The sequence below is a fragment of the Rattus norvegicus genome, chromosome 14, assembly GCF_036323735.1.
Source record: "Rattus norvegicus strain BN/NHsdMcwi chromosome 14, GRCr8, whole genome shotgun sequence".
NCBI lineage: Eukaryota > Metazoa > Chordata > Mammalia > Rodentia > Muridae > Rattus > Rattus norvegicus.
Genome location: NC_086032.1, coordinates 19,546,695 through 19,568,223, shown reverse-complemented (window position 1 = coordinate 19,568,223; position 21,529 = coordinate 19,546,695). Strand labels below are relative to the sequence as shown.

General features: G+C 41.7%; 1 protein-coding gene across 1 annotated transcript in view; it reads left to right on the top strand.

Moving 5' to 3' along the window:
* The window catches only part of Slc4a4 (solute carrier family 4 member 4), a 451,986-nt gene that overhangs the window by 9,156 nt on the left and 421,301 nt on the right, over positions 1-21,529 (top strand). Inside the window, exon 2 of the mRNA XM_039092509.2 lies at positions 18,483-18,545. Coding sequence (XP_038948437.1) covers positions 18,532-18,545 — 14 coding nt within the window. The 5' untranslated portion in view covers positions 18,483-18,531. The remainder of the gene's footprint in view (positions 1-18,482; positions 18,546-21,529) is intronic.

Genomic DNA, 21,529 nt, shown 5'->3' with positions numbered 1-21,529 from the left:
AAGGCCACACCCACTCCAACAAGGCCACACCCACTCCAACAAGGTCACACCTTCTAATAGTGCCACTCCCCATGGGCCAAGCATATTCAAACCACCACACTTTTCTTCTCTCACGTTCTGCCTGCATGCTCTGTTCTTTCTTTCTCTTCCCCCCCCCTCCTCCTCCCTCCTGATGGCAATAAACTTGCCTATGTCTACTTTAATCTGGCTTGAACTGGCTCGTTTTACTGGTAGAGAAATCATTTGTCAGTCTAGAGTTTTGACCAATATGTTTTGGTGCTTCGAAATGTGCCAACTTTAAAAAAGTATTTAAAGTATTTAAACATACTTTTAGAATTCACTTATCCATTCATTTATGAAGCTTTTATTGCCTTCCTTTGTGTATGTGTGTGCTTGGATGTATTTGTGTGCACCATGTGCATGCATGTGACCCTGGAGGTCAAAAGAGAGCATTGGGTAACCTGGAACTGGAGTTACAGGAAGTTGTAAGTTGAAGTGGGTGCTCTGGGAACCAGACTAGGTCCTCTGCAAGAGAAGCGAGTCCTTAACTATTGGATCATGTCTCTAGCTCCTTGTCCTCCTTGTTCTCCTATATATATATATATATATACATATATATATGTATGTGTGTGTGTGTGTGTGTGTGTGTGTGTGTGAGAGAGAGAGAGAGAGAGAGAGAGAGAGAGAGAGAGAGAGAGGGAGGGAGAGGATGTCATGTTTGTGCATGCCCATGGAGGCTAGCAGAGAGCATTGGATCCCTTAGAGCTGGAGTTTCAGGCAGAACCTGGGCTCTGTGAACTGTACTCAGGACCTCTGGAAAAGCAGCAAGCATTCTCCAATGCTGAGCCATCATCTCTCATTGACTTCATATTTCATTTACTTTCTTCGGTGTTGGGAACTATACCTGTATTCTTCATGTACTAAGCACAAAGTCTACCCTCTGTGAGCCACACCTCGACTCCTGTATTTACTTTTTAGTAACCTGACAATTGTATGTGTTTGTGGGGCCCGGTGTATTAACCCAAAATATATCTGTATTGTGTAATGGTCAAATCTGGGAAGCCACATTTCCCCCTTATGGAATGTGTGCTCTTTCTGTGTGTTGTCAGCCTGCCTTTCCTCTAGTTCTTAATAAAATATACAGGAAGTAAGATATAGTGGCACATGTCTGTATCCAGAATTTGGAGGGGGGCAGCAGAATTAGGGGTTCAAGGCTAGCCTTGATATATAGCAAGTTTGAGTGCATCCCGAGACACATAAAAACCAAACAAGCAAACACACCAAACAAAATATGTGTAACTGCTGTGAACTACAGCCACCGTCTTGTGCTGTGAGGCAGTAGAGTTTATTTCTCTTATCTAACCATACTTAGAAACCTAATCTTTCTTCCTCCATTTTCCCTCCCCTCCTACTCCTCCTAGTGTCCAGCCATCGGCATACACATGGCCATCAGGCACGTGGGAAAATGCTTTACATTACTAATCGTCAAGGAAACGCAAATGGAAAGAGCAGTGAGGAAACATGCTTGCCTCCCTGATTAGACTGGCTCTAACCAACAGGACCGAAAGGAACTGACTCAGGTCACTCTGATGGTAGCGATGGAAATTAGTAGAGCCATTTCGGAAAACTGTTGAAGTCTCTTTAAAAACTACAAATAGAACTACCTAGATGCTCCCCTAATGAGTGTATACCCAAAGGAAATTAAATCAATAAACTCAAGAGGTGCAGACACTCCTATTATTATCATAGAACTATCCACAATATCTAAGCTTGGAGTCAGCAAAGGTATCCATTGACAAATGAATAATTAAAGAATACGTGGGAATATCTATCTATCTATCTATCTATCTATCTATCTATCTATCTATCTATCTATCTATCTATCTACATGCACACAGAGGAACATTATTCAGCCATTAAAATGAAATCCTTCACTTGTTGGGTGTAAGGAACTGGAAGGTACTGGAGTAAGTGAATCAGACCCAGAAAGGCTAACACAATGTGTTCTACTTCTCAGTGGAAATGTCAGTTACTTTCCAGACTCTAGGTCAGTGCTCAGTAGGTGCTACTCTTTTTCCCCTCCGCAAAGTACAAAGTCGGACAACAAGTGCTGTCCTGCAAGCTGCTCAGAGATTCTACCCGAAGATCTCTTAAGCTGGATGAACTGCTTAGATGTCTACGCAGTGTGCAGGGGGATGGATAGAGAGGAGTTACCAATATGAGTGAAGCAGAGGATACTGGATACAGGAAAGGCCTGGAGAACGTATCTTAAGGAGGTCAAGTAAGACTTGTAATGTTATTTTAGAAACTGAGCAGTGAAATAAAATAATAAGAACTACTTTGACTTAGTAAAAATACAAAAAAATCCACCTCTGTATTTTTGCAGAAATATGAAAATGTTTTTCTTTTGCTATTTTTGAAAATAGTTCTTTCATAAAGTATAATCAGATCATGGTTTTTTTCCTCCTCATCTCCTTTCAGGTTCCCCACCTCCCAACCCATCCAATTCTATGCCTTCTTACTCTCACTTTTTAGAAACAAAAACCAGGCTAATAAAAAAGTAAACAAACAAACAAAAAAGAATCAAACAGAGCAAATAGACAACAGAAAAAAATAAAGAAAACACAGGAGAAACATATACATATACACACAAACATATATACACACATACACATACATAATACAACATACAAACATACACATACACATACACATACACATATACATGCATGCACACATACACACATACACACATACACATATACATGCATGCACACATACACACATACACACATACATACATACACACATACACATACATACACATACATGCACACACAACATATACACATACACACAGACACACACATACACAGCATGCACACACACATATACACACATACACAACACGCACACATACACAGACACACATAATACAACATACAAACATACCCACATACACATATACATTCATGCACACATACACATACACACATATATACACATATATATACACATACATATACACACATACACAGCATACATACGGATACACATATACACAGCATGCACACACACACATATATACACACATACACACACACACTCAAAGCCCATAATAACCCAAAATTGAAAGCATGACAGGGAAGCAAAAGACAAGTAAGGTTAGAAGTGCCCAAATGAAGATAGTGAGACCAAACTTCTCCAAAAGTTCCACTGAGGTCATTCTGTGTTGGCCACCTACTGCTGGACGTGGGGCTTCCCTTAAGTGCGGCTTGTATATGTAGCAAGACTCCATTAGAGAAAACTAATCTTTCCTTTGCAAGCAGAAGTCAGCTGGAGATAGCATCGGAGTTAAGAACGGGGGTTAATTTCTATTTCCCTCTCAGTGCTGGGACCCCATCTGGCTCAAACTCACGCTGGTCATGTACTTGTGGTCACTGTCTCTGTGAATTCATGGGTGTGGCAGTCCTGTTGTGTCTGGGAGGCACTGTTTCCTTGGTGTCTTCCATCCCCACTGCCTCTCGCAGCCCAGAGGGGAAGTCTTTGATGAAGCTGTCCCATTAAAGGGCTGTATGTTCCAAATTTATTCTCTGCATTCATCTTCCTCTCCTGCAGAAGTAAGTTTTTCTGTGCTGGCTGAGTAACATGGGTATAGCGGAATGACATCAACACTTTACTTAGCAGAACAATAGCACTTGGGTTTCCATTGGGTCCATGCTCTATCTTGTCTCAGGGTTGTCAGCAAGGTCGGGCATGGGTTCCATCTCGTAGAGTAGCCATCAATTCTAATCAGATAATTGTTGGTTACTCTAGAATGTGTGTGCCACTGTTGCTTCAGTGTGCCACGCAGGTGGGGAGTCATCATTGTTTATTGGCTTACACTCATTATATACAGTATGGGTTTACATTCAATGTATACAGTATGGGTTTACACTCATTGTATACAGTATGGGTTTACATTCATTGTATACAGTGTGGGCTTACACTCATTGTATACAGTAATGGTTTACACTCATTGTACACAGTAATGGTTTACACTCATTGTATACAGTGTGGGTTTATATTCATTGTATACAGTGTGGGTTTACATTCATTGTATACAGTAATGGTTTACACTCATTGTATACAGTATGGGTTTACACTCATTGTATACAGTGTGGGTTTACACTCATTGTATACAGTGTGGGTTTACATTCATTGTATACAGTGTGGGCTTACACTCATTGTATACAGTAATGGTTTACACTCATTGTATACAGTGTGGGTTTACACTCATTGTATACAGTGTGGGTTTATACTCATTGTACACAGTAATGGTTTACACTCATTGTATACAGTATGGGTTTACACTCATTGTATACAGTGTGGGTTTACACTCATTGTATACAGTGTGGGTTTACATTCATTGTATACAGTGTGGGCTTACACTTATTGTATACAGTAATGGTTTACACTCATTGTATACAGTATGGGTTTACATTCATTGTATACAGTATGGGTTTACATTCATTGTATACAGTGTGGGCTTACACTCATTGTATACAGTAATGGTTTACACTCATTGTATACAGTGTGGGTTTACACTCATTGTATACAGTGTGAGTTTACATTCATTGTATACAGTATGGGTTTACACTCATTGTATACAGTGTGTGTTTACATTCATTGTATACAGTGTGGGCTTACACTCATTTTATACAGTAATGGTTTACATTATTGTATACAGTATGGGTTAACATTCATTGTATACAGTAATGGTTTACACTCATTGTATACAGTATGGGTTTACATTCAATGTATACAGTATGGGTTTACACTCATTGTATACAGTATGGGTTTACACTCATTGTATACAGTGTGGGTTTATACTCATTGTACACAGTAATGGTTTACACTCATTGTATACAGTGTGGGTTTACATTCATTGTATACAGTAATGGTTTACACTCATTGTATACAGTATGGGTTTACACTCATTGTATACAGTATGGGTTTACACTCATTGTATACAGTGTGTGTTTACATTCATTGTATACAGTGTGGGCTTACACTCATTGTATACAGTAATGGTTTACATTATTGTATACAGTATGGGTTAACATTCATTGTATACAGTAATGGTTTACACTCATTGTATACAGTATGGGTTTACATTCAATGTATACAGTATGGGTTTACACTCATTGTATACAGTATGGGTTTACACTCATTGTATACAGTGTGGGTTTATACTCATTGTACACAGTAATGGTTTACACTCATTGTATACAGTATGGGTTTACATTCATCGTATACAGTAATGGTTTACACTCATTGTATATGGTGTGGGTTTACACTCATTGTATACAGTGTGGGTTTACATTCATTGTATAAAGTGTGGACTTACACTCATTGTATACAGTGTGGGCTTACACTCATTGTATACAGTAATGGCTTACACTCATTGTATACAGTGTGGGTTTACACTCATTGTATACAGTGTGGGCTTACACTCATTGTATACAGTATGGGTTTACACTCATTGTATACAGTAATGATTTACACTCATTGTATACAGTAATGGTTTACACTCATTGTATACAGTGTGGGTTTACACTCATTGTGTACAGTAATGATTTACACTCATTGTATACAGTAATGGTTTACACTCATTGTATACAGTGTGGGTTTACACTCATTGTATACAGTGTGGGTTTATATTCATTGTATACAGTGTGGGCTTACACTCATTGTATACAGTAATGGTTTACACTCATTGTATACAGTGTGGGTTTACATTCATTGTATACAGTGTGGGCTTACACTCATTGTATACAGTAATGGTTTACACTCATTGTATACAGTGTGGGTTTACACTCATTGTATACAGTGTGGGTTTACACTCATTGTATACAGTGTGGGTTTACATTCATTGTATAAAGTGTGGGCTTACACTCATTGTATACAGTGTGGGCTTACACTCATTGTATACAGTAATGGCTTACACTCATTGTATACAGTGTGGGTTTATACTCATTGTACACAGTAATGGTTTACACTCATTGTATACAGTGTGGGTTTACATTCATTGTATACAGTAATGGTTTACACTCATTGTATACAGTATGGGTTTACACTCATTGTATACAGTATGGGTTTACACTCATTGTATACAGTGTGTGTTTACATTCATTGTATACAGTGTGGGCTTACACTCATTGTATACAGTAATGGTTTACATTATTGTATACAGTATGGGTTAACATTCATTGTATACAGTAATGGTTTACACTCATTGTATACAGTATGGGTTTACATTCAATGTATACAGTATGGGTTTACACTCATTGTATACAGTGTGGGTTTATACTCATTGTACACAGTAATGGTTTACACTCATTGTATACAGTGTGGGTTTACATTCATTGTATACAGTAATGGTTTACACTCATTGTATACAGTATGGGTTTACACTCATTGTATACAGTATGGGTTTACATTCATCGTATACAGTAATGGTTTACACTCATTGTATACGGTGTGGGTTTACACTCATTGTATACAGTGTGGGTTTACATTCATTGTACACAGTAATGGTTTACACTCATTGTATACAGTGTGGGTTTACATTCATTGTATACAGTAATGGTTTACACTCATTGTATACAGTATGGGTTTACACTCATTGTATACAGTATGGGTTTACATTCATCGTATACAGTAATGGTTTACACTCATTGTATACAGTATGGGTTTACACTCATTGTATACAGTGTGGGCTTACACTCATTGTATACAGTAATGGCTTACACTCATTGTATACAGTGTGGGTTTACACTCATTGTATACAGTGTGGGTTTACATTCATTGTATACAGTGTGGGCTTACACTCATTGTATACAGTATGGGTTTACACTCATTGTATACAGTAATGATTTACACTCATTGTATACAGTAATGGTTTACACTCATTGTATACAGTGTGGGTTTACACTCATTGTATACAGTGTGGGTTTTCACTCATTGTATACAGTAATGGTTTACACTCATTGTATACAGTGTGGGCTTACACTCATTGTATACAGTAATGGCTTACACTCATTGTATACAGTATGGGTTTACACTCATTGTATACAGTTTGGGTTTACACTCATTGTATACAGTATGGGTTTACACTCATTGTATTCAGTGTGGGCTTACACTCATTGTATACAGTAATGGCTTACACTCATTGTATACAGTATGGGTTTACACTCATTGTATACAGTATGGGTTTACACTCATTGTATACAGTGTGGGTTTACACTCATTGTATACAGTGTGGGTTTACACTCATTGTATACAGTATGGGTTTTCACTCATTGTATACAGTGTGGGTTTACATTCATTGTATACAGTGTGTGTTTACATTCATTGTATACAGTGTGGGCTTACACTCATTGTATTCAGTGTGGGTTTACACTCATTGTATACAGTAATGGTTTACACTCATTGTATACAGTATGGGTTTACACTCATTGTATACAGTGTGGGTTTACACTCATTGTATACAGTGTGGGCTTACACTCATTGTATACAGTAATGGCTTACACTCATTGTATACAGTGTGGGTTCACACTCATTGTATACAGTATGGGTTTACACTCATTGTGTACAGTGTGGGTTCACACTCATTGTATACAGTATGGGTTTACACTCATTGTATACAGTATGGGTTTACACTCATTGTATACAGTGTGGGTTCACACTCATTGTATACAGTATGGGTTTACACTCATTGTATACAGTGTGGGTTCACACTCATTGTATACAGTAATGGTTTACACTCATTGTATACAGTATGGGTTTACACTCATTGTATACAGTATGGGTTTACACTCATTGTATACAGTTTGGGTTCACACTCATTGTATACAGTATGGGTTTACACTCATTGTATACAGTGTGGGTTTACACTCATTGGGTACAGTGTGGGTTCACACTCATTGTATACAGTATGGGTTTACACTAATTGTATTCAGTGTGGGTTTACACTCATTGTATACAGTAATGGCTTACACTCATTGTATACAGTGTGGGTTCACACTCATTGTATACAGTATGGGTTTTCACTCATTGTATACAGTGTGGGTTTCATAAAGTTGTTTTCATAAGTTAAACCATGTACTTTGATGATATTAACCCCATATTCTTCTCCCCAACCCCACTTCCTGCTTCCCCTTCGTCCCCACAGACAGTTTTACCTCCATTTTCATGATGTGTTTACACGAATGATTTTATATCTCTATGTAAAGTGTCAGATCCACAAATGAGAGAAAACACCACATATTTCTTTGAATCTAACTTGTTTTGCTTAATATGACTATCTCAAGTTGCATCGATTTTCTTTGACATCATTTTACTCTTTTTTAAGATAAATGTTAAATTTTATAATAATAAATTTATAATAAATAATAGAATCCAACATATTTATATTAATTGATCTATAGGTGGACATGAAGGATGATTCTGTGGTTGAGCTATTTGCAATATTGTTGCGATAAACATGGATGTACAAGTGTCTCCCCCGGGACTTCCTGTTTCCCACCTTGGTGTTACAATGCAGTGGATTGCTGTGTTTGTTGAATGTGTCCTTTAGCATTTCCCAAGAAAGCATTTCCTCCTAAGAGATTTCTCGTGTCTGTCATCCCAGAAACAGCCTCTGGCTTTGTCCAAAGAAACCAACGAATTGCCACACCCCATCTCACGGCACAGGGCATGCTGGCATCCATTAAACATTTAACTAGACCTGCACATTCAGTGCCGATACCCAGGGCTGGGTCCATGTACTTGGTTCTTTTGGCCCTGATATTTTCACATACTCCGTGTCATACAAGATTCCATGCCTTCGGTGGGTTGACCCATGTGGCTGATGAGCACATTCATGTGCTCCACACTAAAGCTGACATTGGCAGAACCAATCTATTCCACAGACTGGCCTGTGTCCTCATTGCTAGAAGCACTGCAGTCAACCCTGGAGCTCACGTGCTCCACTGAGCCCGTGCAGTCCGAGGCAATCCACTGTACTTGCTCTAGGCGCCTACTCATCCATGCCGTGGTCTAGGCCTACATCCACCCACTTCATGCCAGCACCCCTAATGCAGTCATCACCACGGTCGACTCTCTGGATTCTGGTTGCTGTCTCTGCCGCCCCCTCCTCCCTGTTTTGCCGCCACCTCTCCTCACTTCAAACACTGACTACTGTTTCCATTCCTCTGCTCAAGGTCTTGCCAAAGCTTGGAGACAGTTCCACCTCCTTTCTGGAAGCGGCTCTCAAATCCTTCACCCATGCACACTCCCTCTTTTTATCCAGTCCCCGCTCACCTCAAATCCAAACACCCCCATGTTGCCATAACCACCACTTTAAGGTGTCTCCGTATCTTCAATTTTATGACTTCAAATCCCACGCTATCCATTCCTGTTCCTCCGTGCTGTACTTTCGCTGTCAATGACTCTGGGTAGGCAATATGAATCCACAGGCTGCCCCTTCCCACCTAACCCCAGTCCTACCCAGAGGCCAGTGCCAATCGGCCCACAGGAAGTTGCTGGGGGCATTCAAGATGAGGAAAAATCATCCTATCGTAGGGGCTGCTTGGCCTCCGTGACGTACACCGGTGTACCAGCTAGCAGTCGGCTAATAAACAGATACAGAGCGTGCACAGTTCCACTATTCCTATAGTCACTGTTCCTCTTGCTGTGACTTTCGCGTCTTCCAGAGTATCCCCTGGGGCCACCGTACCAGTCACATTACGTACTTCTTTACGATCTGAATTAGCTGCAGATCCCACACGTCCAGCTCCTCCATCCCTTTGCATTCTTTCCTGGAACACTCACTGCCAGGACACTCTTTGACTCTCAGTGGCCTTCCATTCTGAGCAACTTTGTTGATGCCCTCTTCTGTCTTGAATTCCAGAATAGACATCCCTTCGAATTTCTTTCAGCATCTACTAGAGAGGGCCACGCAAGCTACCTCTCCGGGTTCTTCTTTAAGCAGTATTTAGGGAGTCAGTGCCCTTTCACATCCTGAGGCATTCGTCATGCAGGTTCTCAATGTCCTTCTTCAGTGGTTTGTTTTTATTGTATATATAGGTATTTTGCCTGGATGTATGTTTCTGCACCACATGTGCCTGGTTTCTGTGGAGGTCAGAGGAGTGCATTGGATGCCTTGGAACTGGAGTTACAAACTGTTCGTAGCGGTGGTGTGGGAGCTGGGTCTCTGTACGAGCAGCGCTCTTAACTGCTGAGTAATTTCTTCACTCAGGACCTGAATATTTTCATCAATTTGGCTTGTGGCCGAAACCAAGCTCTTTTCTTTTTATGTTTTTCTCTTTCCTTTTCTCGTTCTGAGTAGGTGGCCCTCTACCCTTCAGCCAGAGTTTGGATACCACCCGGAATGCTCTGTGCCTTCAATCTGGGGCTTCCTAGCCAACATCTCTACCACCCATAGAGACCCTTGCGGCCATATTTTCTAAGTCTCGGTTTTGTTTTCTGTAACGATTACACAGGGAGGCGTGGAATTATGACATGATGTTTACTCTTTGATTATGCATGGGTGCTCTATGGCAGAGCCGAGAGTCTGAGTCATCCTAGGAAGCCAGAAAACATTTACTGTCCAGGAGCCAAAAATATCTGTGACTGTCATTCCTTGTGAGATGCCTCCTGGGAAAGAAAGGACAGTTGGGGTCTTTTAATGGGTCCAGACTCTTCTGCAATCTAATCATTTATCTTTCCTAGACACGCACACAGGGCACACACGGCTGAGTAAGAACATCTACGTCTGATCAAAAGAACGTGCCCATTATTGCTTTGAGTGCCAGGTATGCCACTTCATTCAAAATCTTGCACTGAGGATGACCTTCAAGTGCGGCTAGAGCCTTGAATACCATGATAATAGGACTTAAATTACTTGAAGGAAGTGCTTCGATTTTTTTTTTTTTATGGATCACTTTTCTTGAAGGCCAGCATGCCAACAAGTTATCAGTTGTCACTGTCTGGAGGCAGACTCCTCTGTGAGTAGAGAGCATTTACTGGAAGCAGGATGAGAGGAGAGGTAAGGACTTGGGGGCTGTATCATTCACAGTAGAAAAATGCTGTCAATCTGCCGTAGGCTGCCAGCAACACCCCTCTCTGGAGGGACAAACGTATTGACCAGCTCTTTGGAGGGCAGTGACCTCCCCAGCGGGAAAGTCTGGCTAATCCCTCAGTGTCTTTGAGGGCAGGCCCCACAGGATCCTGTTGCTAGGAATCAAAGGATAGCTGTTACCTTGACAGCAGGAGTGTAGGCTGCATGCGTCTTTCCTGGTCCCGTGTGAGGCTTACAGGTTTACGCCTGTGCATGACTCGGGAAGACAGCCCATGTGCTCCCCATGCCTTTGTCAGGAGGCAGTGCTCAGACCGCAGGTCAGCTTACACTCGCCCTTGGCTGCTCTTCCAGAGGTCAGCTGATGGGAGTTCTTCAGGCAGAGAGGGCTCTCGCTCAGGGAAGACAGCATGATTCCTGATATGGACAGGAAGCTAGGTAAGTGGGGTGCACCTGTGTCTTCCAGGAGCCGCTTACCGAATGCTTCCTGGATGTGGGGCTATGTAAGAGGGTATTTTCAGTTTCCTCTGTGCCACAGATGTTGCCAGGCAATTCTCAACAGTGCCACCAAGGACCACCCCCAGCCCTGCCATTCTCATCTGATTATTTCGCCTTTGCATCTTCCAATGAGTTGGAGATTGCTTTCGCTAACGGTATATGTGATCAGTGGGAACAGCTGGAAATGTAAAGCCCACGCTGGGGTCAAACAGTGAGGTCATTGCCCAGCTCCTCCTAGTCTCACCTGGATTTATAAGCTTAATAGTTCCTGCTCTGAGTAGCCTGTCACCCTCCTTTTATATTTTTTATCTGCAGAATCAAATTCTAGTTACATCACCAAGTCCCTCTTAAACCCTGGCTGGAGTATGACAGACTTCCTGTAGGTTATAATTAAAGACCTTGTCACCACAGAGTACTCGTAAGTGACCATGCAGTTTCCTGAAACACCCCTTCCATTCCTTTCTCAACTAAAACCCCTCTAGGATTCCATATCTTAGACGGATATGAGTGTGCCGAGGAGATGATACAATTCAAACATGTGTTTATTCTATTATGTGTTCTTTAACTTTGAAGTTTGAAGTCTTTCGTAAATACCATTGTTCACAGCACCAAACTGCTACGATTTGAGTACCTTGGCCTCCCCCACCCCAAGAGCACAAACGTGTTGGCATCTCTCTCTTGCTCTGCTGTTAAGTTTTTCCCCTGCTGTTTGTGGGGATTCTAACAAATTGTGTTTGTTCATCCACGCAGAGCCAGCTCACCGCTTGCCCTTCCCAGACCCAGTGGCCACCGCTGCCAACTCTGCAGCTGCAGACTGGCTGCGGATTTCAGGCTGCTGCAGCATGGGTGCTGGCTTCTCACGCCACCTCCTCAGCTGCCCTGCGGCAGCTCCTGTTCCAGGCCCCCCAGTCAGGCAAGCTTCTGTGTTCTAGCTCATGATGACAAAAAGGGTCCGAGAACAGGACTCGTTAGCCTTAAAGCACAAATCGCGGCTGCTGCTTCCGAGTGAAGTTTGCTGCTCCTTAGCTGTGGCTTGAACCAGCATCCGGACCTGCTCCTGTTGGAATTCTGAGCTTGCAGTCTCTTGAGTCTAACAAACTCAGATTTTTGTTACTGCCAGCAGCTTCTCTCCTTTGGGACTCCTGTTCACACTTGGCCAGTTTTGTGTTTGAAAACAACAGCGTTTCTGTGAGTAGTGGGAAGGCCTCTCTCTGCCCTAAACGTTCCAAGTCGAGAGAGAGCTGTAGTACATCTACACTGAGCTCAAACACACCCTCAGCTGCCCAGCCACTAACTTTACTGCCTCCCACCCTTAGGTCCTTTTCCTGAATTCACTCTGCTGGGCTCCTTGGTCCCTTGGATAAATGCCGTTGCTGCTCTTTATCTGTAGCTTTTTGGGATATTTTCAGTTAATCAGATAGAACCACATATATGAGAGATCTAATTGGGATTAGACGTAATTATTTTCTCAGGATGATCTGCTCAAGGAATTTCAATCTATTCCCATTGGTCATATTCGGTAGCTGGGATGCAGGGACATGGGTCCTCTTATTCTCTTACCTTGGTTCTGTTCATCACTCAGCTTCGACCTGGCCAAGGTGCTTGACACTTGCAGCTAGTTGCCTAATTGTCGCAGATTAAGCTTCCTTAAACATTTTATTTGCAAATGGTTTCCTTTACCTGTAAGGACATTGAATCCCGTCACCTCACCGGCTCCTCTCTCTCCTCATTTGCTTGTTCTCCCTAACAATACTGCTAACAACAGCCGCCAAACTGCACCACCCTCACAAGAGCAGTCAGTGGTCAGTGGAGAATCTTCTGTCAGCCTCTCCCGCGTGTGTGTGTGTGTGTGTGTGTGTGTGTGTGTGTGTGTGTGTGTGTGATGTGTGGTGTATGTGTTGTGTGTGTGTGATGTGTGGTGTATGTGCTGCTGTGTGTGTGTGTGATGTGTGTTGTATGTGTTGTGTGTGTGTGTGTGTGTGTGTGTGTGATGTGTGGTGTATGTGCTGTGTGTGTGTGATGTGTGGTGTATGTACTGTGTGTGTGTGTGTGTGATGTGTGTGTGTGTGATGTGTGGTGTATGTGTTGTGTGTGTGTGTGTGTGTGTGTGTGATGTGTGGTGTATGTGCTGTGTGTGTGTGTGTGATGTGTGGTGTATGTGCTGTGTGTGTGTGTGATGTGTGGTGTATGTGCTGTGTGTGTGTGATGTGTGTGTGTGTGTGTGATGTGTGGTGTATGTGCTGTGTGTGTGTGTGATGTGTGGTGTATGTGCTGTGTGTGTGTGTGATGTGTGGTGTATGTGCTGTGTGTGTGTGTGATGTGTGGTGTATGTGCTGTGTGTGTGTGATGTGTGTGTGTGTGTGTGATGTGTGGTGTATGTGCTGTGTGTGTGTGTGTGATGTGTGGTGTATGTGTTGTGTGTGTGTGTGTGTGTGGTGTATGTGCTGTGTGTGTGTGTGTGTGTGTGTGATGTGTGGTGTATGTGTTGTGTGTGTGTGTGTGATGTGTGGTGTATGTGTTGTGTGTGTGTGATGTGTGTTGTGTGTGTGTGTGATGTGTGTGTGTGATGTGTGTTGTGTGTGTGTGGTATGTGTGTGTGTATGTGTATGTGTGTGTGTATGTGTGTGTGTATGTGTGTGTATATGTGTATATGTGTGTGTGTAGTGTATGTATGTGTGTATGTGTGTGTATGTGTGCATGTATTTATGTATGTATCATTTATCTCCATTAAACATCAGAAAATTGTGTTGCAAGAAAACACTTTAGGGGTTGGGGATTTAGCTCAGTAGTAGAGCGCTTGCCTAGCAAGCGGAAGGCCCTGGGTTCGGTCCCCAGCTCCGAAAAAAAGAAAAAAGGAAAAAAAAGAAAACACTTTACACATTCAAGAAATGCTAGTGACTAATGCCATGTAAGTACCACCTATATTGAACAAAGGGGCACTTTTTTGATGTCTTTCCTTAGTGGTTTTATTTTTTTAAGATTTATTTATTCCATTTTAGGTATTGAACGTTTTGCCTGAGGTATGTGTACGCACCACACATGTGCTTGGTGCCCATAGAGGTCAGAAGAGGGGGAACGGATCTCCTGGAACTGGAGTTATAGATGGTTGTGAGGCACCACGTGGGTGCTGAGGACTGCGTCCAGGTTTTCTGCAAGAGCAGCTCGTGCTTTTAACCACTGCACCATCTCTCCGGCCACTTTACATATCTTAAAATTAATACAGTACACAGTCAATGTCCTTTGTTTACTATTAGAGCTATAACTCTTTAATTACTCTCTAAATAATGAATCACTCTTCACATGGACTTTTCCCTACCAATCAGCACTCTGATATATTTTATGTGAGTGGGTATATTGATATTATCATCACCATTATTTTATGTATTTAAAACTTAGACCCATGGTATCATTTGCTATTTAACAGATTCCAACTTTATTTCTCCTTTCACACTTAAGCTTTTCAATGTTCATATATTAACCTTAGCTCATTCGTTTGTAACTACTACAAGGCCCGTATTTGAGACAGGGCACGGCTCAGTGGATACAGCACTTGCTGCTCAAACCTGAGAACCTGAGTTTGGATCCTGGAACCTCATATAAAGTCAGATATAGTACCAGCATCTATAACACCAGTTCCTACAGCAAGGTGGGAGGTGGAGACAGGAGGGTCGCCAACGCTCCCAGCTCAGCCAGCCTGGCACGTGCACCAGCAGACAGAGACCCAATCTCAAACAAGGATGAAAAAGGGAAGCCCCTGTGGTTGTCTTACCCTCTCTCCATGTACTCTGTGGCATGTTCCCCTGCTTATGTACCCACATCCCCAGAGATTTAAAAAAGATTACACCTCAAGAATTATATCCGTTTTCAATGATACGCCAAGCAGATACTTTAAGTTCTCTCTAAACCTTTGCTCTTTTATCTCTTAAAAATTATTATTAGTAACTGATTCTAATTACACTGGGGTTCAAGTCTTTAGCTCTGGTGGTGTCGAAGGAAAAGAATAGAGACTTGAACTAAAAGCCACAGCAGCTTGAGGAGACAGAGGACACAGTTGTGAGCTCAAAAATAAATGACTGAAGATAAGATCTTACAAATGGATTAAGAGAGATGTAGCGTTTGGGGACAGCAAGGGTATGGAGCAGTATTGAACCTCCTTCTCTTTACCAGGCACACAAATTTCTCTCCAAGCCTGAAAATAACTGTGAGTCTCTGGCTTGGGGGATGATCAAAATATATAGTATAAAAATTTTTAAGTAAAAAACTCTGAGTGTCAAGTTTCTTTTTATACGTAGTTTACGGTCATTCTGAGTGCTAAGTGAAATGATTGTGCAAGGCTTATCTTGCCGTGCCAGGCACACGGGCTGCATCTTTGTTCTGAGAAATAGTTGTTCGCTTCGTGGAAGGCACGCTCCTGAACATGGTTCTTCTTTTGCCTCCAGTGACCTTCCACTCCCGCGTGTGTTGAAGAAGAGAAGGGAGGGGACTTCTGGAAAATATCTAATTCCTGTTTCACAGGCCGGTTGGACTCTTTGATGTGCTGGGACTTCTGTATTAATTCAAGGGGATTCTACGTTCTATATCATTTGGCATCTTGTAAAAACATCATTAATGATGAGGCTATAAGAATTACCCTGAAATATAGTCTATAAGAATGACATGGCTAATTCCCCTGACATTCGATACAATTTAAATCAGTCTGTTCATATGCCTGTATTAATGGGCGTCAGGCCTTCATGAATATTCATTTAAAGCATTCTCAAATACTTAGCTGGGCATAGTGGTGAGTGCCTTTAATTCATCTCTCAGGAGGCAGTGGCAAGAGGATCTCTGTGAATTTGAGGTCTTCAGCACAGCAAACCCTAAGCTAGCCAAAGCTAGAAAGAGGTACCCTGTCTCAAAAACCATATAGACAGATAGACAAACAAGAAAGTCCCCCTAGATGAAAGACTTTTTAACAATTGGAAGTTTATATGCACAGATAAAGGGAGAGGAGTGGCCATCAGTTGGGGTAGGAGGGCTTTGAAGCTTGAGGGATTTAGTGACGTCGTTTTTATTCTTGTAAAGTCTGTTTCATGCTTTATTTGAGAGTATTACCTAGTCAGGCAGACATAACTGCTACTGAAAGAGGCAACGTTTGTTTCTTGATAGTAAAATACTAGGGAACAAAATAGGACTTAAAGTGGAATCTCCTCAGAGTGGCTTTCTCCCCAAGCTTGAGGAAAAATGGTAGGTGGTAGAGATCATTTACTTTGAATGACTCTACTAAGACAGAATGGTTCCTGGGATCATCGTAGCCAGAGATACAGGAAGAAGCGAGGATGCTGGAAATGAGGGACTCCACCCTAGAGACTCTTCCCACTGCGGAAAGATATTTCAAAGCTTCCGAAGGCATTAATCCTGCGGATGAACTGAGGGGGGCTGTGCTGGGAAAAGTCCAAATTCTCACGTAGCCAGCAGAGAGCCTGTGGCCAGCTCATAGTACTATTCTCTGAGCATTCTAGATTTTCAGAGGAACACAGGAAGAAGACATAGGCTTTGGGAAACACAGCATGACCCTTCTCCTAATTACTAGCTTTTGTTTATACCTATATTTATATGTACACAATATGTAGACTTGCTTCTCCTAAATATAGTAATAGCTGTAATAAAAACTCAACAACACAAACTTCCTTTCCATTTTTAAAACTGCATTTGCATAATAGCTATTCCTGTCTTTGAGGACCATTAGTGACCTGTATATAGAACAACCCAGTATGACAAGAGAAACTTTTATTAAGGGATTCAGGATGCTGTAAGCGTCAACTGAAGTTCTGGCAAGGATATTCCAGATACAATTTCTAGTCAAAGCCAAGTATCAATTATTTTTATAGATAACAAAATGATGTTTTGTACTTATACAGTTAAAACCCCAATACTAAGATTAGTAGAGACATTTATAAACTTTTTTCTTTTGAGATGGGATCTTTCGAATACCAGGCTAGCCTGTAACTCACTATATAGCCAAGGCTAGTTTTGAACTCCCGATCCTCCAATCTCTGCCTTCTAAGTTCGAGGATTGTAAGAATGTCCCACATACCCTACACATTTATAGACGTTCACAAGGAGAGGTGTGCAGGACAAATTTCCCATATGTTTTTTAAGCAAGAAATCTTTTATTTTGAAAGGCAAATAACACATTTTTCTTCATGTAGAACCTAAATTTCAGTTTATATGTGTGTACACACACAAACATGCATACATGCATGTAAAGTAGAAAAGAGAGGAAGGTACGCTCGTCTTTAGGAAGGAGAAGGGGGAGCAAGGAGAGGTAACAGACCATTTGCAATCAGTCAGATGAAGGAGGAGACCTATAAAAAGGAGTTTGGGGATGAGGGTATGGGGTGGCAGTGGGGAGCAAATTAACAAAATATAACAAATTATAATGATCTGTGTATATGCAAATGTCACAATTAAACCCATTACTTTATATGCCAAGTAAAAATTAAAATAACTAAAAATGCTTTAATTAATTAAAATTACTGTGACAGGGTCTCACTATGTGGACAGACAGGGTCTGTCCTGTACTCACCCTGTAGACCAGGTTGGCCTCAAACACACAGAAATTTTTGTGCCTCTGCCAACTGCTGGGATTTAAGGTGTTTGCCACTACGCCAAGGTGAAATCCTTGATTTTTAGATCTCTTTCTAGTTGATGGGAATTTGTACACTATATTACATCAGCAACAAAAGCAGAGGGAGTGAGAAAACAGAATCTAAGCCTAGAACCTGGGAGTGGCAGGAGGGAGGGAGGGAGGGTGATCTTGATTTAAAGGTCACCAGTATTTACCACGGAAAGATTGTTATGTTGTTTGAAGTATATCACACAATTCTTTTTCTTTTCACAGATATCCACAGTCGTTTTGTGACCTCTTCTGGCTACAAACCTGAGCACAGATGCTGGACCTATTGTGAGTAAGAAAGTCATTTGGAATGCAAACCCCTTAGTCTTTACCTAAGAAAGGTTTAAACCATAAGCAGGTAGGAACAGAAGCTGCTCTTGTGGTCTAAGGCAAGGGCTCTACCCTGGTTCAGAACCCATAAGCCGTGTCAGTCTGATTTTGTTCATTTAAATCCCCAGAGTCACTTTATGACTGTGGTGGGTACTTGGTAAGTCACCTCGGGTTTCTGAGGATGATTATGGACAGAATAATTCAGAGATGCATTTGTGCCTTCTGAGGTTTGTTTATAAAAATCTCCGTCTCATTCATTATAAGCAGACATCTATTGGTCTTACAGTGGTTTGCCCCTTCTGTATCTTATCGAATTTTAGTCCAAATACGATAGTTTTTAATCTTTAAATAGAAATGAATTAGAGAGGAGTAATGAGACACCATTTGGGAGGGTTGGCAATTTTAAATGTTCAAAATCAAAATACACAAGCAGGGAACAGTCAGCCCCATCCTGCTGACTAGATGATCCAGCCAGCAGTTGGTGCTGGCACCAAATTATTAGCCAGACTGGTCAAAAAAAAAAATCACAGGGGCTGGTAACTGTGTCCTCTGTGGGAAAAAGATCTAAAATGTATCTCTCTTTATACATTTTTTAAAGGACACAGCTTTTTCTAGTAGATTTTTGATTGGGATAAAAAAAAATCTAGGGCTACGACAAGGAAAGAGGAGAGTGGGTCGAAGAATGGTGAGATGTGGTAGGAATTCTTCCCTTCACCATTGGCAGGGAGTTGGGGGTATCTCATCCGGTATTAACAGGATGTCTCAACTGGCTCGCATCTATGTGTGCTGTGTCACATATTTATGGTTAGGTGGGAAGGCTCTAGAAAGAATGCACTGTAAAAGTACTCACATTAGTTATAAGATTCTATGTGGGTTAGCATGCCCAGATCCTTTCTCAGACATTAAGTAGCACGTGCATCTATACTGGACATCACTCTATACACGGGGCACGTGGTTTTTTTATGATGCAGAAAAGGACTTTCATGGAGGTTCATGCTCAGTCCTACAATGCTACGGTATCTGAGGCAGCTTTTACAGTTTTATAAAATGGGATTAATTTCCTAGTTGGGCTCTTACCTTTCTGAGTCTCAGTTCTTCGTACGCATAAGGATTTGTGGTCAGAGGACACACTAGAATGTGGCAGATTCCTGCATGCAAAAGGGTTATTAGCCACACACAGTGTGGTTAACAGCATCCTTGAGTCTTGTTTTGTTTTGTAGCTTATTTTGCGTAGTACGTTTAGGTCATCTGTTACTCTTAGGGACAACAAGAAGCTGAGAGTTCAGTGCTAACGTTGGTGCACAGTTGGTGTAGGAGTCTTTGATTTTCCTAAGCTAGGTCATCCCTGTACCTCCCTCCTCCACCCCCCCTTCCCCAGATGTCTTCAAAGAAGTTCCTCCGAGCCGAGCTCTACATTAATTATCTTTATTCTGTTGACCTTTGTTTTGTATGTAGCCACGAGTGTCGTCAAGATGATTGCACAGTGATGATTGTTTAACAGGGGCTTAGGCATTTTCCCTTCAAGTGTTGTCTAGTATGCTCCCATGTGCTGATTTTACTTATTGTATGAGCACGGTCATTCAGAATGCCGTGAACTTCTGTTGAGAAGGGCCTCCCAAACCTTTAGGGTGCACGTTTGGAATTTGGAAACCTCAAACCTTTTCTACATGGGGTGGCAAGGCCATTTGGTACTTACTCTTTGATGAGATACGGGAGCCAGCAACCAGCAGGTACAACCTCACATCCTGGAAATGATCAATGGTAGAGCGCTCGATCACAGAAGAGCAGAAATGAGCTTCGGGGGGGATGGTGCTAAAGGCCATATGGCCCTGTAGGGTCTGCCAAGTTGCCCAGAGGCCCTAGAATAGCCAAGCCAACAAATGGACTGTTCTCTGCCGGTTATACAAGCAGCACAGGGTTATTTTACAAAAGAGATGACTCCAGGATTAAGAAAAGGTGGGACTTGCAAATTTGGTGCTTCCTAGTCATGGCTGGACATGAGATATCTGTGTCCGCTGCCTTTTGTTTATTGGCTCTATTGTCCATTGACTATGTGGACTTTGCTTGAGTGGTGTTTGAAGTTCACTGACTGCCCTCCCTTATTCAATTATTTTGAAGGGGTCTGGGGTGTGCTAGGCACCATGTTATTGCTGGATATATGACGGGGAACAAAACAAAACTATCTCTCACCCTCATCTAGTGTGGAAAATTTAAAAAGCATAACGAGAATGAATAGTTACACTAGTTCATACAAGAGCTTTAAAAGAAAAGATGATATTGAATTTTATAGTTGCACATAGCCAGAGAAGATTAATACAATTAAGAAGCCAGAGAAAGACACTGTGGGCTAAGCTCATGTATAAGGAGTATGTATAAATACACAGTAGAAATTTGAGGTGACTTAAGGAAATAGTCCATGTAACAGAATGGCCTTCTTGAGATTGTAAAATTGGGATTTTTGGGGGCATCTTTGAGTGACTGGAGGGGAAAGTAGAAGATGAGGAGGTCTTAGAAGATTCCCATAGCCTATTCTTCCTTCCTGTAGTGTTGGATACCAGACAGGCATTAGGAAGACAAGGAAATGGCTTTTGATGAATTCATATATTTAAATTTTGGCACAGTAAAGTAGTTCACCGGAAAAGCAGTTTTCTGAAAACGTGTTGCAGGAATAGGTCAGTGACCGCGGGGACAGAGGACTAGGTTAGATTAGGGGACTGTTGTGCTAGTAGGGACTGGAGGGTGGAGTGAGGAGGAAGTAGTTTGCAATCAGGAGATGCAACTGAGAGGGTGTGAATGAGATGTGTGCACAGAGAAGACAGGAGCCTGAAGCTTGGAAAAGATTTGCATCACCCTTACAGAAAAGGTGCAAAGATAGCTGAGAACAGTCTGCAAAGAGAAGACTAGTGACTATAGAATGCTAGAGATAAAAGAAAGTCAACAAA